General features: G+C 36.7%; 1 protein-coding gene across 2 annotated transcripts; it reads right to left on the bottom strand.

The window, feature by feature from the left end:
* Positions 1-306: 306 nt before the first annotated feature.
* On the bottom strand, positions 307-16,164 carry LOC109046174 (dnaJ homolog subfamily B member 5-like). Of its 2 annotated transcripts, none has more exons than XM_042724496.1 (4): positions 16,030-16,164; positions 14,395-14,645; positions 11,145-11,785; positions 307-3,026 (listed from the first exon to the last, which is right to left on the bottom strand). In XM_042724496.1, the coding sequence occupies exons 2-4, from the start codon at positions 14,603-14,605 to the stop codon at positions 2,793-2,795; spliced, it is 1,086 nt and encodes a 361-aa protein (XP_042580430.1). In that variant the 5' UTR covers positions 14,606-14,645; positions 16,030-16,164; the 3' UTR covers positions 307-2,792. The 2 variants fall into 2 exon arrangements, with proteins under 2 accessions (XP_042580430.1, XP_042580429.1); XM_042724495.1 differs by lacking the exon at positions 16,030-16,164 and adding an exon at positions 15,282-15,584.
* Between the last annotated feature and the right edge of the window lie 238 nt (positions 16,165-16,402).

Genomic DNA, 16,402 nt, shown 5'->3' with positions numbered 1-16,402 from the left:
GTGATGTGGCATGAGCCATTTATCAGACTTTTCTGCATAATGAAAGCATTCTCCATTCATGTCACGTAGACTTTACATAATGTACTTTAAATAGATAAATGCAAATGTTTCGCCCCAAAGATTATACATTTATTTGAAATCAAATTTAATACTCCAGTACGGATCTTTGGAGTCATCTGGAGTCAATATTCTGATTCAAATTTTGGTTACCTTGGTTACCCTGAGTTTTGGTTACCTTGTGTGCCCAGTGTTGTCCTCTCATTTGGTGTACATTTCATTCAGTCTGAAACAAAGTGATCCTTATTATTTTCTTTTCAGTCAAGACTTTTGGTTTATTTCATGTTCTCATAAATTATTCATAAAGCACCAAAAATGTATACTGTAAGTGTACTGAAAATGATAGAGTTCAATAGTACTTAACACACACTCTTCAAGGCCCGATTCTTTCTGAAACACAGCGCTTGCATTCTGCATTGATTTATCCTCCCATTGTGTGCAGGGAGCTGCATTTAATACTGTCTCATTCATGAGGACAGAAGTAATAAAAATGAGACATTTCAAATTTAACATTCAAATTCAAAACAGAAGTGGTTGGATGTCCAAAAATCTGTTGAGTACAATGGTACAACAATCCAAACATAGACCAGCACATAATAAAACAACATGATACTAGTCATTAAAAAGGTTATGTTCCTCTGTACTTTCATTTTATCACCAAATACAGCAATTATTAAATGACATAGTTACGACTGTATAAGAGATATCCTGGAAGGATCCTTGGAAATAGGAAAATTGTTGTTTATATAGAAAATACGGTTTCTCAAAGGCTGCTGTTACTGTAGAAAGATGGTACATCACAAACCAATTGAAAGGGAGCTTTGCACTTTATATAAATCTAAACTAAAATACACAGAACTATTGCAAATTATTTCACATTGCACACATTTAAAAGTGTGAAATACAGTATACTGAAACTATTGTAGTAAAAAGCTGTTCAAAAAACAATTCCCTCATAACTTCGTAAAAAAGCTATAGCTGTGCTTACTGAACAATGAAGACCTGCATTTCTAAAAAGAAAAACTTTTAACATCACAGTTCTCACTTTCATCTTTCTATTCACTTTCATTTTTTCACATTGGATTAAAATTGGGTTTTTCAACTTACTGAAACTGAGACTGTCATGCTGCACTTTGGAGGATGTTTGGGTTTCTTTTAATGTGTGTGGCGGTGTGTATAGTGAAGTAAATGAATGAGCATTTTCCAATAGCTATCCCTCCATTATTTTATTTTTTTTAAATGATTTTGCCCGCTTTTGCACATAACACAAGATGTCTTATTTAGGCTGTTCATTTTCATACAATGAAAGTGATTTTGAAGTACAGCTGACAAACTTTGACAGAACATCCTGACACAGGAACAGACCAGAATTATTCAAAGAATTTCTTATTCACTGAAAATTTCCTTCTCTCAGTTAATAAAATAATGAAGAACTGTCAGCAAGGACGATTTGCCAGACCAATTCATAAAATACGTTGTGTACATATTTACTAGACAGTCTAGGTCAGATTTTTGTTTTCTATGATCCATGTGATGTGTCAAATATTTAACATATAATATAACTTGGCTATATAAGATATTGCCTATGGTGATGTTTTTATTGTTTTTTTTTTCCTTTGCATCTTGTTAAATTGAAAGTGAGTGAGAGAGAGAGAGAGAGAGAGAGAGAGAGAGAGAGAGTGAGTGAGAGTGAGGACTTTCTTCCACTTTAGAATATAGTATATTTAACCTTTTTTAGCTTCACAGTCAAAATCATCATCTATTTTTCATTGTTTGGAAAAACAGCCTACACATTCTGCTAGCTAACTCCTTATTTGTACTATAGAAACAATATTACATTATATGTTAAGAGCACCATGAAGATGACTACAAAATTCTTCTGACCAATTTCTCCTTTTTGGGTAAACTATCCCTGTAATGATGGTCACTGCCATACATTGTTTTTGGGTACAGAAATGACAAATCAATCTGATTAGAGTGTTTGTTCAAGGTCTTTGCTAATGAAACTAAAATAGTTGGTTTGAGCCACATTAAGGCACTCAAAATTTCTGTGACCTCAAAAATCCTGTAATCACACCACCATAAATGCCAGAACCTGATACTTCAAGAACTACCAGAAAGCACCTGTAGACTGTTGAGAAGCGTGACGGAGTGGAAATATATCAAAGTTACCAAATGGCTCTGCTGGTGCTCAAAAATCCTAAAAATCCAGAAGTCTCCAACACTGCAGTTGTCTTATATAGACCACTTCATTTAAAATGAGATTATTGGTTATTACAAGGAAAGAGAATTTAATCTGCTACAAAATAACAGATTCAAATCCAGAATAAATAGCCATCTGTTGTTGGATTATCCTTGCATCCATCATTAAACCAAAAATATTAACCTTCCATCCAACAAATCAGTCATTCTGTCTTTCTTGTAAGTGTTTGCCTTCAGCATGCTGATAAAGAGAATAAAAACCGTTAAGACAAAAAAAAAAAATTCTAAAAATAAAATCCTGGTTGAAAGTCATGAGCCTCGGCATAAACACAAACTAATTCAAAATCCCCAAAAATCAACGTTCCACATGTTCAGAGAAAGTGATAATAAATTAGGTAAAACTGTAACAAAATATCAAATGAGCCTCTAGTCCTTACGACATATTTGTCCCTCTTCGAATTCAGCATCTGTGTTTGGGGGGAAAACGGTGGGTTTGAAAAATGTAACCATACAGTGAATCCACTGAACTTCCTCTAAGATTGTGGTAGGTGCTGTTTGATGATCTCTCTGGACTGGTGTGGTATTCTGTCTGGGAAGCGCACCTGGAACTCCACTATCAAATCCCCGCGTTGAGATGGATTTTTTGGGAAAGGTAGGCCTTCTCCACGCAGTCTCTTGATTGTGCCTGGCTTGATGATATCGTTGCAGGGCAATGTGATCGCTCGGTTGTCAATGGTGGGAATGTTCACTGTACAGCCACACAATGCCTATCAAAAAAGCAAAGTCAAGTCAGTGCGAGAGCCATTGATGGTATTTCAACACTTAAGCACAAACTCTACATGGCGACATAGAGACCTAGTGTAAGATGCCTCTATGATGTTACAGGCACAGGGAGCACATGTACAGTATATATTCATATAAAATAGTAAATATATATGTGTTTATATAGTACACTGACTAAAATAAATAGTAATAGTAATAATTTATGGTAAACACTGGCAGTAAACACTTTTTCTTACTGTAGAAAAACATTAACTGAAATAATGTTAAACTACCAATTTTTTTTTTACTTTATAACATACCGCCTGCAAAACCAGGTTTAAAAACACTGATGGTAAAGAGAAAACCACATGATACATCAAAATTTATCATAAGTAGCTTTTCCACAAGCTGAGATAAATACTAAATACTACTATATAGAAGGTGCACAGTGTCATACACATGAATATAAAACACTGTCATGGTAACAAACATGACATTAAAGTAATGCAATAAACATTAACATAAAGAAGTCCAATACAGTAAAACAACAATGTTCATAACTGATAAGAAAAACTAAGATGACACATTGTATAAAAGATTATTATTTGATTATTTGATGTAAAATACAGTAAAAAGCAATATTGAAATATTAATACAATTTAACTTATTCTGATATATTGATTTGGTGCCCGAAATATATATATATATATTTATTATTGTGATTACTGAAAACAGCTGAAGCATCCAGTTCAGCAATCGAAAACTGCTTCATATTTTTTCATATGCATTTTTTTAGGATTCTTTTTAATGAATACAAAGTTCAAAAGAAGAACATTCAAAAGAAGAAAATAAGAATATTTTTTATTTATTTATAAAAATCTATCATTATAAATGTATTTACTATCATTTTGATTCATTTAATGCATCCTTGCTTAAAGTATTCATTTCTTTTTCTTTTTTTACTACAAACTTTTGAATGGCAGTGTACATGATCTACATTTACATTATATTTACATTTAGTCATTTAGCAGACGCTTTTATCCAAAATGACTTCAATCAAAATCAACAAAAGAGCAATGAAATGCAAGTGCTATGACAAGTCTCAATTAGCTTAACGCAGTACACATAGAAAGGTTTTTTTATTTATATTTTCCCACAAAAAGATATTAAGCAGCACTGTTTCATCTGTATTTTTGATTAAAATACAGTATGGTGTATTTTTTCAAAAACATTAAAACATTTGATTAAAAACTTCTAGCAAGAGCTGTGAAGTTTGGACTTGGATTGTGTAAATGTGGGCAAGTATGTGGGGATGTCCAAGTGTGTGTGTGTGTGTGTGTGTTTGTGTGTGTGTGTGTGTGTGTGTGTTATGCTGGAGAAGGGGTAACTGAGTGCACAGAAAGCTAATTTTGGCCACTGCTCTCATTTCACAGGGCTAATGAAGCAACTGAAAAATCAGCTGAGGAAATAAATTGCGAAACTCAAATCAGAAGTTGCCATGGAACTAAAATTATATTACTTAAACAGATGCAACACTTTCAAATTGTCAATTGACAAGCAAACCATAATAACACCATAGTAATGTCCTCATTTGTAGGTCGTTTTGGATAATAGAATATATGTCTTCACTGGTTCATATAACCCTACAGTATGATAAGGTTAACAGATTTGTCGCGCTTTCCATTATAGTAGGGCTCAAGCTCTAAGATCCCCCTGGACCATCTGATAACTAAATAAAAATATAGCTGCAAGCAGCAGTTACCGGGGTTCAAGCGCTTAAGGCATTTAAGCATATGAGGAAAGAGACATTACATATTATTTAGGAAAGTCTGAACCAACATAAATCATTGATTTAGATTTCCAAAGGGCAAATTTCAGATTTTTAATTTTTAATTATTGGCCTAGAGAGTCCAGAGAATTGTACTGCTGTGTTTTTTTTCCATATTGGGAAAAAAACCTAGGACTAGTTCGCAAACGCAGGTTTTATACATCTCAATCATTTAACAGATACGAATATTGTGTGTAAGTACGAAAAACAGCGCAACATACAATTGTTTATGCCCTTGAAAAATGTGATATCGCCCCCCAGTAGCCGATTTCTTTCAAATTTCTCTCCGTGAGTTAAACAGGCCCACTGAGTTTCATTCCGATCAGCCTTTGCTGACCTTGTCAAACAGGTGCTCAAACTTTGTCGGCCAATGGGTGCCATGATTTTTGTGATATGCAAATGTCCTTGTCGACACTTGTGGCACTTTGGACCAACACAGATTTTCATGTTGATAGGACAAATGGTTGTACAGTTATAGCCATTTTTATGTTTTTTTTCCCCCCAAGCTTCACAATTTTTTCCCTGTGATCTCAGATTGAGCTCTTACGTAAGTGTTCTGTGTTTGGCGAAGATATGTCATTCCATTCAGGAGTTATAGGCATTTTACTAAAAGTGGCCCTGCCCCTTTCAAACGTTTTGCTGCCCCTTTGTGATGGTGAGTCAAAAGTTCAACTTTTTTTGATAATTATTGGTATTCACTCTCCATAGAATCTTTCTCTGCTGATTTGGTTTCAATCGGGTGAAAAACCTAGGACTACGCACTTGAACCCCTATTAAAATAAATTAAAAAATAAGGTGCTAAGAAATACAAGTTGTGATGACAGAAGGATTGTCACTGGAGTGAGGAAAGCAGACACTTACAAATCCCTGAAATGTAACTGACAGGATTAGATGAACAAGATCCTCCTATATTCACTTCTGGAACATCATATAACTTTTGTTCAATTTTATCTTCCAATAGAGCTTAATTTTATTCCCTTGTCAGTTGTTCCAAACTGGTATGAATTTCTATTTTTCTGCTGAACCTAAAAGAAGATATTTTGAACAATGTGGGTAACCAAACAGATTCTGGTCCCCATTGACTACCATAGTATTTTTTTTTTTCTTCTATGGAAGTCAGTGACCAAGTGGATATCTGAAACATCTGAACATGCGGACCAGTTTGGTTACTCAGATTCTTTAAATATCTTCATTTATGTTCAACAGACAAAATATAATCCTACAGGTTTGTAACAACTTCAGTGGGAGTGAATGAGGACAATTTTCATTTTTGGGTAAACTAAAGAATCAGGATATTAAACATGAAATGGCTAAATTCAAGACTTAAAGATTAAAGCTTAGCTGTGTGCAGTGAAGAGCCTGCAGTTATTGCATGTGAGCTTATGCTGGAAAAGCTTTTCATGAACTTTCTGTGAATACCAAGCACAAATATTGCCAGACAGCTCTGCTTAGCAGCTGCCTCAAGGGATGAGAAAATGTGTTCGCAATGACATCAGCTCCTTCCTACAGACAACAGCAGTGTGGGCTGGGGGGATGGAAGCCGTGGGATTCATGGAAAGAGGGGAGTAGCTGATACTCTCACAAAACAGTTGACCATGACAAGTTGCCAGACATCTCCTCAACTCTGGCTAATGATGATGTTTCCCAAACAGCAACTAGAATCAAACCAAACTTCATGCAGCAGAATTAAACTAAGGGGGCATTTACACGACAATGTTTTCAGCCAAAAACGAAAAACTTTATGCGTTTACACAACAACAGCATTTTGGGGACTGAAAACGCATATTTTTGAAAACTAGTTTCAAAGTACAGTTTTTGAAATGCCACCTCTATCGTTTCCGTGTAAACACCCAAAACTGGAATCTCTGAAAACGGTGACATAATGCGCATGCGTAGTATGTGTTAGGTATGTAGACGTGTGCAGTATGTGTCGATTTTAAAGGCAAGCGCAAACAAACACACACAACAATGGTGGAGAACATGGTACTGTTATTGGTGCTCAAGAGTTTGCGAACGCTTCTTAAGAAAAGTGTGGATTTACTTTACCAATATTACAATCAACAGTGTAGATGCATCATTTACAACATATAATCATCACTTCCCTACAGGTTCTCTTTACTAACAAGGTCCCAGCGCCAACTACTGGCCTGACATAAGTAATACAGTGTTTTTGGCCATTTTCGCGGATATGTGTAAACAAATCGTTTTGAAATGTTGTGCATATGTGAAACTTTTAAAAAACACAGAGCTTTAGTGAAAGTGACGTGACATACAGCCAAGTATGGTGACCCATACTCAGAATTCGTGCTCTGCATTTAACCCATCCAAAGTGCACACACACAGCAGTGAACACACACACACCATGAACACACACCCGGAGCAGTGGGCAGCCATTTATGCTGCGGCGCCCGGGGAGCAATTTGGGGTTTGGTGTCTTACTCAAGAGCACCTCAGTCGTGGTATTGCCGGCCCAAGGCTCGAACCCACAACCTTAGGGTTAGGAGTCAAACTCTCTAACCATTAGGCCACGACTTCCCCACAAAAGGGCTTCCCTATAGGGGCTACAACTACATTTACAAACCCACTAAGCAAGCAGATAATGCAATAAGTGTGTCAGTGGCAACAAAGAAAAGAAGACAGTCGACTGCAACTATACTCATAACTTGTTGCAATTTTCTTGTCACTCTTTCATAATCAAAATATGAAGAGTTTGGTTCCAAAACGCAATAAATGCCATTTTAAAAAAAACTGAGTATTGTATCTGGTCAGTTTTGAAAAGTACATTTTTAATTTTACGCAAAATGTGATATCCGCTGAGTTATTCTGTCATGTTCTCACTTTCTTTCCAAACCGCGACAAATGCAGAATGCGATTTATCAACCAATCACAGCGCATCATTCCACGCACTCTAGACAGTGTAAGTGTTTTCATTAATGCCATTTATGTTTTTGTTAATACAGTGCATTGCACTAGTCAACTAAATGAATGTAACGTGACAGAGATGAATGCACTTTTGGAAGTTGAATGTAAGGGAAATGTCATTTTGGAATTTCTGTGGTCTAATGTGATGTTGTTCATGATGAAATTTTATTTAATTGCTGTAATTAATTTATAGCATTAACAATTTTGGGAGCGATGACTGATTGAATGTACAGTATTTTTAGTCCAGTGCCTGTATATAAGATTAGTATTGACAAAGTGCAGATGCTGTCATATGTGGATTAACCATGTTGTATATTTTCAACAGTTCTAATATGAAAAATAACTTTTATATTGATTCAATGGATTTATTGCATTTAAAAAAAAAAAAAAAACTGTCATGCCTTTATTCCATTTTGGGGAAAAATAACACAATTTTATAATAAATATTTTAAAATCAAAATATGCATTTGAATTTAAAATGTAATTATAACCTAAAGATGCTATTTGAAAGTTTGAAACAGAAAATAGTGGTTTTCATCTTGCCACTTTCTTGGTAAAGAAAACATATTTTTACTCAAATTAGTCAAAATGGATTTATAGCTTTTTGATTCCAAACACTTCATATGTAAGGACAGAGCTGTATTTAGGATTCCTTAGGACTGACAGCTGTATTTTGACAACTTCTGCTCAGCACAGTGTATGTCACGTGTTCACACATATTAAAGCTGCATTCAGTAGTTTGGTGCTAAAATGGTGCTTAAAATGCTGTAAACAGTACATTAAGAAATAAATAGTGTTTTTATAAAGAGTCTTTTGAATAATGAACACTCACATGACATGAAAACAGTACTCAGTAGTTTTCTATAAAAGTTTTTAAATTAGCCTATATATGGTGCTGTGTTTCACTAAATGGAGTGAATCCCGGTGCTGGCATGCCCAATGGCTGCCGCCACTATCTAAGATACGTCAGTAATGTAGTTTAGCGATGGGAAAAGCAATTTATCGTTTTTTTACCAGCTTATTTACATGATATTATCATGTTTTACCAGAAGAGACATTGGGGGAATCAGTACCTTTATGACCAAATAAGACAGTGATGCCTAAAATGCCTATTTTTGTTGGACAGGTAGTGAAATTGATTATTATTTAGATTGCTCTCTAAAACTACTATTAGTGTAATTTACAGTAAACTCAGAGATGATCATACTGATCCATGCTGATAGATGGCAGTGCAGCATCTACCACCATTGTTCTATTAGTACTTATGAGGAACAGCGATGCTAACGTTAACTAAAGAACTACTGAATGCACCTTTAAGACACTGTGCTCAAATTAACAAATTAACTTTACTGATCTAAGATCACATTCAGAACTGACTTGAATAATCTAGCATTATCATACAGATAGCATCATGTGGGCCCGTGTTTCCTCAGTACCACTAGGGCTCTTTAGTACTGCTGATGAGTAATTACTAGGTGAATGGGTATGGAAATTACCAGCAGACAAGGACCCTATAGCTGTCTCGCTCTTGTACAAACCCATGGTCATTACCAGCAGGCAATTAAAAAAACTCTGAGCTCTAATTAAAGCAATGCCTTGGGGTTCCACTAAGAGCATCTCTAAATGAAAAGTGATATTGAAATGAAGACAATGTGCCCCTGAGAACAGTCTAGATCCATGCTAAATCTGTCCTCTGAATGTGTCTACAATAAACAGGCAGATGAAAATTTGTGGGGCAAGTTGCCATCAGTATGCATGAGATGGTACCAGATGGCAAAACAGTTTGTGATGTTCACTGCAACTTATCAGGTTTCATTCTGGGCATCTAATGAGCGAGACCTTTAAAAGTATATCACTGACCTGAAAACATCTCAGAAACGATTAGCAGACAGTTGGGCACTGAAGATGTTTTCAGATATTTAAATTAATGTTTGACATATTAAAAAGGTTAAAACGCTGTAGAGCTGGAAATCTTACGACACATTAAAACAGCTGACAGCTGCCTGCTCTGGCTGAGCTGCCAAGGTAAAAGTTGTCAAAAGTAAAGTTAACAGAAAGACAAGAATATGTTTTCACTGTTAATCACAGTGGTGCTCCGAAACACATCATGGTCACTCAAGACTGGCGTTAAGGCTATTTCTGCTGATCTCTGTCACTATAAAGTATTAACTGACAGTGGTTTTCTAGGTCACTAGACAAACAGAAATATACACAGTTACTGTAGACCGTAGTTATTATCCTCATTGGGTCCGCCCATGAAAAACCAATTACATCTAGGCCACATCAATTATATATTGAAATTATTGGTTTGATTATAAAATGCATCATGTTTCAGTGTTTGATGACTTCATGCAGATTTCTCCGTGCTTTACTGAATCCCCTCAGGCCAGCACTACAGCAGTGACACTAAGAACTGTCATAAACACCTAAACTTTTACAATTAAAAAAAAAACTATGCCATGAAAGACACAACAGAAATACAATTCACAATTGTACTAAAATCTAACATTTTGATTACAATTATGATTTTCAGCTGCTTGTTTATTGTGTACAAACAAGCAAATGATATTATCAGTAAAAGTTTACTATTTAAGGCAAATGAACATTCTATGTGCAACCTGGAAAAACACACTTGGCTCGGGTCACATGACAATTGTATCTGCCGGAGTTCAACTCTACCAGGAGAGTTCAACTCGCTTTTTCAAAGTGAGGACTCTGCTTTGGCGTATGACACGGCACCATGACATTCCTGTGCTCTCACACTGAAGTGGGAGAGAGAGTAAATCAGCAATGACGTTGAGCCATGGAGGGACTCTACAGTCACCAGGCATGATGTGTCCTATCAAGTCCTATAGCTATGGCATATTAACACTGGGCATGTTCAGGTATATTTACCCTCATATACACATTATAATGTTATTCAAAAATATGTTTCGTAATGAAATTGTAGATAGATAATGCAGGACAATAAAACCAACAATGGTTTGCATGTGGAGAATAATGCAGCCAAATTTAGCAGCTGTGCAGGTTAACAAGGTCAGCACTTATTTTGGACTCTGTGGGGGTTGATACCAAATGAAGCCCATTAATTTACTCTGTAAGTCCATGTAAATGAGGGCACAAAGGGTGGTCTGGTGTTGAGACTGCAGTAAACCTGTCTAATCTAAGTCTAGGTCTGTCTATTCTTGGGTTACAGAAGCCAACTGATAAAACAACCCAGTCTGCTTTGATGGCCAGTCAGAAAATGTCACGAAAGAGTGGGAAAAAGCACACAGGTGCAAAAATCTGACTAATAGCTTATTTCTGGCCAATAACCAACTCTGGGTGAAAATACATGGTGGAAACCTAAAAACCTGGATTATGAAGAACATACCTCCTTAAGACCAATCTTGGCTGTGTAAATGATGTTGGATCCATCTCTTTTGAAGAGTGGGTGCCCTTTGTCTTTGAGCACAAATGCAATATCAGCAGGAATGTTCTCAGGTGTCTCATCACCCTCTTTGGGGAAGGTGATCTTGGTCCCTTCCTTCCAGCCTCTCTTGATGACAATGTTAAGGATCTTGTCCTCTGTCCTCATTGTCCTTCTATCTGGGTTTAGTCTTCGGCGAGTGATTCGCATCCGCTTGGTACATCCATGGAAGATCTCCTCTAGAGACACTTTAAGCTCATGTACCACTGGAGGGTCCTGTACTTTCTTCCGGCCACCATGAAGAGGCTCATTACGATGTCTTCGACCTCCACCGTGATGAAAACCATTGATACCATTGAAGCCAAAGTGGCTAAAGGAACTGAAAGGATCATCATCTCCATCCATGTCAATGTCCATGTCATGATCACCACCATGGTCATTAGTGCCATTGGTGGTTCCCCGTTGGCGTCCAGAGCCAAAGAATATATCGAAGGGGTTGGAGCCTCCAAAGAAAGAAGCAAACGTGGCATGTGGATCCCCATGGAAGGTGTAGTGATATGTAGTCCCTTGTCCACTAGATGAGCCTGTGCCACCTGTTTTCAAACCTAGACGGAAAAACACAGGAGGAACAATGCATCAGGGTTTTCTGTATTTACAAAGTTATTTTAAGTTCTGCTTAATTCCACAGGTGAGCATATTCTATGACAGTTTCAGGTTAGCAAACACTCTTCCAGTAATAATTTCCAGTAATGATATCAAAGTCTTTAAAAAAAGTATAACTTTATGTCATCTCATAAGTACACCAAGGATTGATGGAGCCATAATAAGGGCATCACCGTCTTAGTGAGTCTGCCACAGCTGTGCGAGAAAAGTGGATTTAGGACTACAGTTGCCTTGAAAAGTCAATTCTGCTCGACACTGATAAAACCTAAGCCACTTTCTATGAAAATGTTAACTAAAATAGGATGACTTCTAACTATAACAGCCTACTGCATACAATATTTTAGGAACTCAAGACTGTATAAGTGTAGATTCCTCAATATAAAATGATTTTTTTTTCTCAAAAGAAGCACGTACATTGACACAGCCTAGTTGGACCTGTTAACCTTAACCAATGGATGGCAACTCCAAGATGATTCTTTGACTCGAACCCTCTACACTACTAAGAGGACAGTCAAATTTATTGTATTACAACTACTTGTAACAGACAAAAAGTTTAACAGCTCTATGACAGCTATTTCTATTTGTTTAGTGAAAACAGAAAAACACTGAAATGGTCTGACTGCAACTTCTGAATTATTGTAACAGCCCAACAAATTGGCAACTGAGATGTTAATTCTAAACTCCTGCTGGATAATTATCATGTGCTAGCCTACAGCATGACGTAGCATGGAACAGCATTTGATTTAGTCTGCAACTGCTCACACATCAACATTTTGAGGTGTAAAGCTCAACAGAAGACCTGCCAAGTCTTTCTCTGTTTCTTCTCTCCACCCCCGCTCAGTTTGGTTACAAATTCAGATTGCTGGACAAAGAACAGAAATACGATTTTTAACAAGCAGACTACTTCATTTCTATTATTGTCTTTTAGCTGGCTTCTCTTGGTGGCCTGGTTATGAAAAAAAATATTTTGGCAAGAACATGCAGTACAAATCCTGGACAAGTGATGAATCTGAGTGGAGGACCACAGCATGGCGTGTAAGTGCTCTTTAAGCTCTAGTTTCTGAACTGTGTTTTGAGGTTCACTGCAAAACTATCTTATTCACAAAAATAGAAGTACAGAAAGAGCAGGTCAATTAGGATCAAACAATAATTTATTTTGTGCTTTTCAGTTCTGTTAAAAAACCATTTACACCCATGCGTTATGGTGGGTGATTGATGGCTTGTAACAAATGCACTCCTTCTAACGATCAGGACACAAGACTCATCTTCCAACTTCACATCTTCAACTCTTCAGTCAGCCTACTTAATGCGGACACCTTATAAAACATGTTTCCACCTCATTCTTTGCAACTTCAATGAACTCCTCAGGCCAAAACAACTAATGAGGGGATGGTTATTAAAGTGGGTCATTTCAGAATAACAGATTTATAGTCCTACACCTTAATACAAAATTAAAAACATAATACATCAGTGTGAATCTGTTAATACAGCCAGATTAGCTTGCTGCTGCCACAGCCTTTTGACTGTACCCAATGGCTCTTTTTTCAAGCAAAATGGAACAACAGTGCACAGAAAGAACGGATGCAAAGACTCTAAAAACATTAAGGGATTCCTTGCATGAAATTCATGAGTAACATTAGTAAAGGCGGAATTGGCAGGTGTACTCAGTGTAAAGATGCTTAGTTTGGCATCTAGCCTGGAGTTGGCATAAGTGGGAACATTTGCAATCCTTCTTTGTTTCAACCGACTTTTTTCTTACTTTGGAAAAGTGCCATGTTTATAGTCCTTGCATTTGTCAGAGAACTTTTCTGCATCATCCTACAGTGTGAGGGAGTTATTTTGATTGTCAGGAAAAAGCAGAGGTAGTAAAGCTGCTTTGACAGTGTATAAAGAAGAGTGATCTAGCCACGTGAGACATGACAAAGATCCTTTTAAGGGTTGTCCTCTCTGGTATAAACAGAACTGTGCCTGGGTCTATTAAGTCTTGTTATTGGTATGTATTGTTTTCTAAGAAAAGATATATGGGAGTATTATGCACTATTTTAGACTGTAAATATGAATACAACACCAATTAACTTACACTGCTGGTCCTGGATAGACACTTAATAGGGCTGTTCACACTTGTGAAAATTAAGCCAGGGCCATTTTAAACCCTGGGAAAAACTGACTCCCAGGTTATTGTGTTTCATATTTCACACTATTCACACTTAACCTGGGGTTGAAAATGAATCCTGGGTATTCATAATCTGACATTTCACACTATATTCCTAAAACCCGGGCTACTATATATTGCTAAACCACTTCAAATTACATTGAAATGTTCATCTACCCAGGTTTAAAAGCAGAGTTTATAACAAAAATAATTCAGGATTAAGCATAGTGTGAAAAGCTTTAAAGTTAAGTGTGGCCAAATCCATTAATGAGAACTGGCTACATACTGATTATCAAATTATTGTTTCCTAGAAAACTAATTATAGCCCAAGAATGAATCATACAATCTGATAAGGCTCTGTGATGTTTGGCAGTGGTACATGGACCCAACCATACTTACCATCCTCGCCGTATTGGTCATAGATGACTCTCTTCTTTGGGTCACTCAGAACCTCATAAGCCTCTGCTATCTCTTTAAACTTCTCTTCAGCATTGGGATCCTTGTTTTTGTCTGGATGGAACTTTAGAGCCATCCTTCTGTAGGCCTTTTTGATTTCATCCTCATTAGAGCCTGAAGTTATGCCAAGGATCTTATAGTAATCCTTCCCCATGGCTTTGATTTACAGATAGAGTCCTTCCAGAACGACCAATCTACAAAACAATGAAAACAAGCAAAGTAAATAAAAAAGTAATAAAAATGCATTCAGGTTTTATTGAATTTATTTGATTTATTTTTATTGTTTTGATGTCAGGCTAGTTTGTGTTTTAAACGTAAATCACTTGATAATAATTCCTTATTTATTTATCTTTTAAGTAAACTTCTGCTCTTGTAATATTACTTGTGCCTAGAGCTTCTGCTGCAATCAGTAGCCCAGCAGATCACGATATTCTTACCAGAGAGGCAGTAGACAAAAATAAAACACAGTAATATTCTACAGCTATCTGTTAGTGGCCAAGAAAGATTTCAGTGTAACACAGCATCGATAACGACATGTATTTAAATGAAATTGTATGGATAGCGCTGAGAACAGATCCTGATCATCTGAGCGTGTCGTTTGGGCGGAACTGCAGACCGCGCGAGAAACACTAACAAAGACTTGATGTACAGCATATTATACAGAGCAGTTTCCATTCACATACAAACAAACATGAATTTAAAAGAATGACATTTTGCATACAGGCTCATTGTATCTCTTTTCCGTTTGACTAAAAACGGCTCTGTTTAAAATACATGCAACACCACACACTATATCCGACAAGAACACGACGAGGTTCACTAAAGCTCACCAGTAACGATATCTGCAGAACAATGATGTCGGTTTGCCGCATCCGACAGGAAATCCTCATCGCCAAATCAAAACCTCTAAGGTCTCCCGGTATTCCTCTCCGGTATTTAATGATGTCATAGTGACCACCAATGAAAAAATAACGGGCGACTGGTGACTGAGTGATATCTGACTGACGTCTGTTAGACAAGCCTGACCTCTTTATGTATTTTTTGCGTAAAAACTGATTTTTAGATTATCCGCGTCTGCGCTAGCATGCATCTATAAAGGTATAGGCTCTCTGCAGAATGTGCACACCAGGGTGCGATTAAACAGCGTCCTTAAATTAGACGCAAGCAGAGATGAAATCAATACCGGCTGTGTCTCAGAATCTTCTGAGCTGTCTAAGCAGCAGGCAGCGAGGTTTTGTGACACACGCACTTTTTTAAAAGTAAAGATTACCATAAAAAAAAATCAAAAGCCTGATGCTGATTACGGTCCACGATCTGCTACGATATATTAAGTTATCGTATCAATATCAATCATTACCATTAACTGTGAATCGACATTATTGTACATTTTTTATAATAATTCTCAGTGAGCTACTCAAGTTGTCAAATTCCGGTGAGACTAACGCTTTTAAAAACAGACTATAGCCTTTAAAATCTCACAGTGAAACCTTACTGGAAAGGATAAAGACTGTCAATCGGATGCACATGTGTGTTCCAGTTGTGTTTTTGAAAGTATACAAAATTGAAAACAGAGCTTACCGTATCAAAGTATCCTTTAGCTGTCTGCCGGTCAGAGCTTCATGACATTCTACTCCATTCCGTTAACCACGCCCCTAATTTACATATGGACCGCCCCGTACACGCCACTAATAAATCACTCCAGTCCAAAACGCCGGTCCACCTCCAAAATCATAACTGGCTTGGAGGTGCATTTTAGGTATTTGACAAAATGCATGTGCTTACAATAAAAAAATAAAATTACAGTAAGTAGGCTATTTTTGTGTGTATACAAACATACACCTATACAAATATATTTTATATTATTGTGTGTGTTAGTGAGTGTGCTTTTAACCTGGAGAAACATTGTGTATGTGACAAATGAAAACTTTGATTTTGAGAAAGGTAGAGTGTA

The sequence above is a fragment of the Cyprinus carpio genome, chromosome B5, assembly GCF_018340385.1.
Source record: "Cyprinus carpio isolate SPL01 chromosome B5, ASM1834038v1, whole genome shotgun sequence".
Taxonomy (NCBI): domain Eukaryota; kingdom Metazoa; phylum Chordata; class Actinopteri; order Cypriniformes; family Cyprinidae; genus Cyprinus; species Cyprinus carpio.
This window is presented reverse-complemented; position numbering and strand designations above follow the sequence as displayed.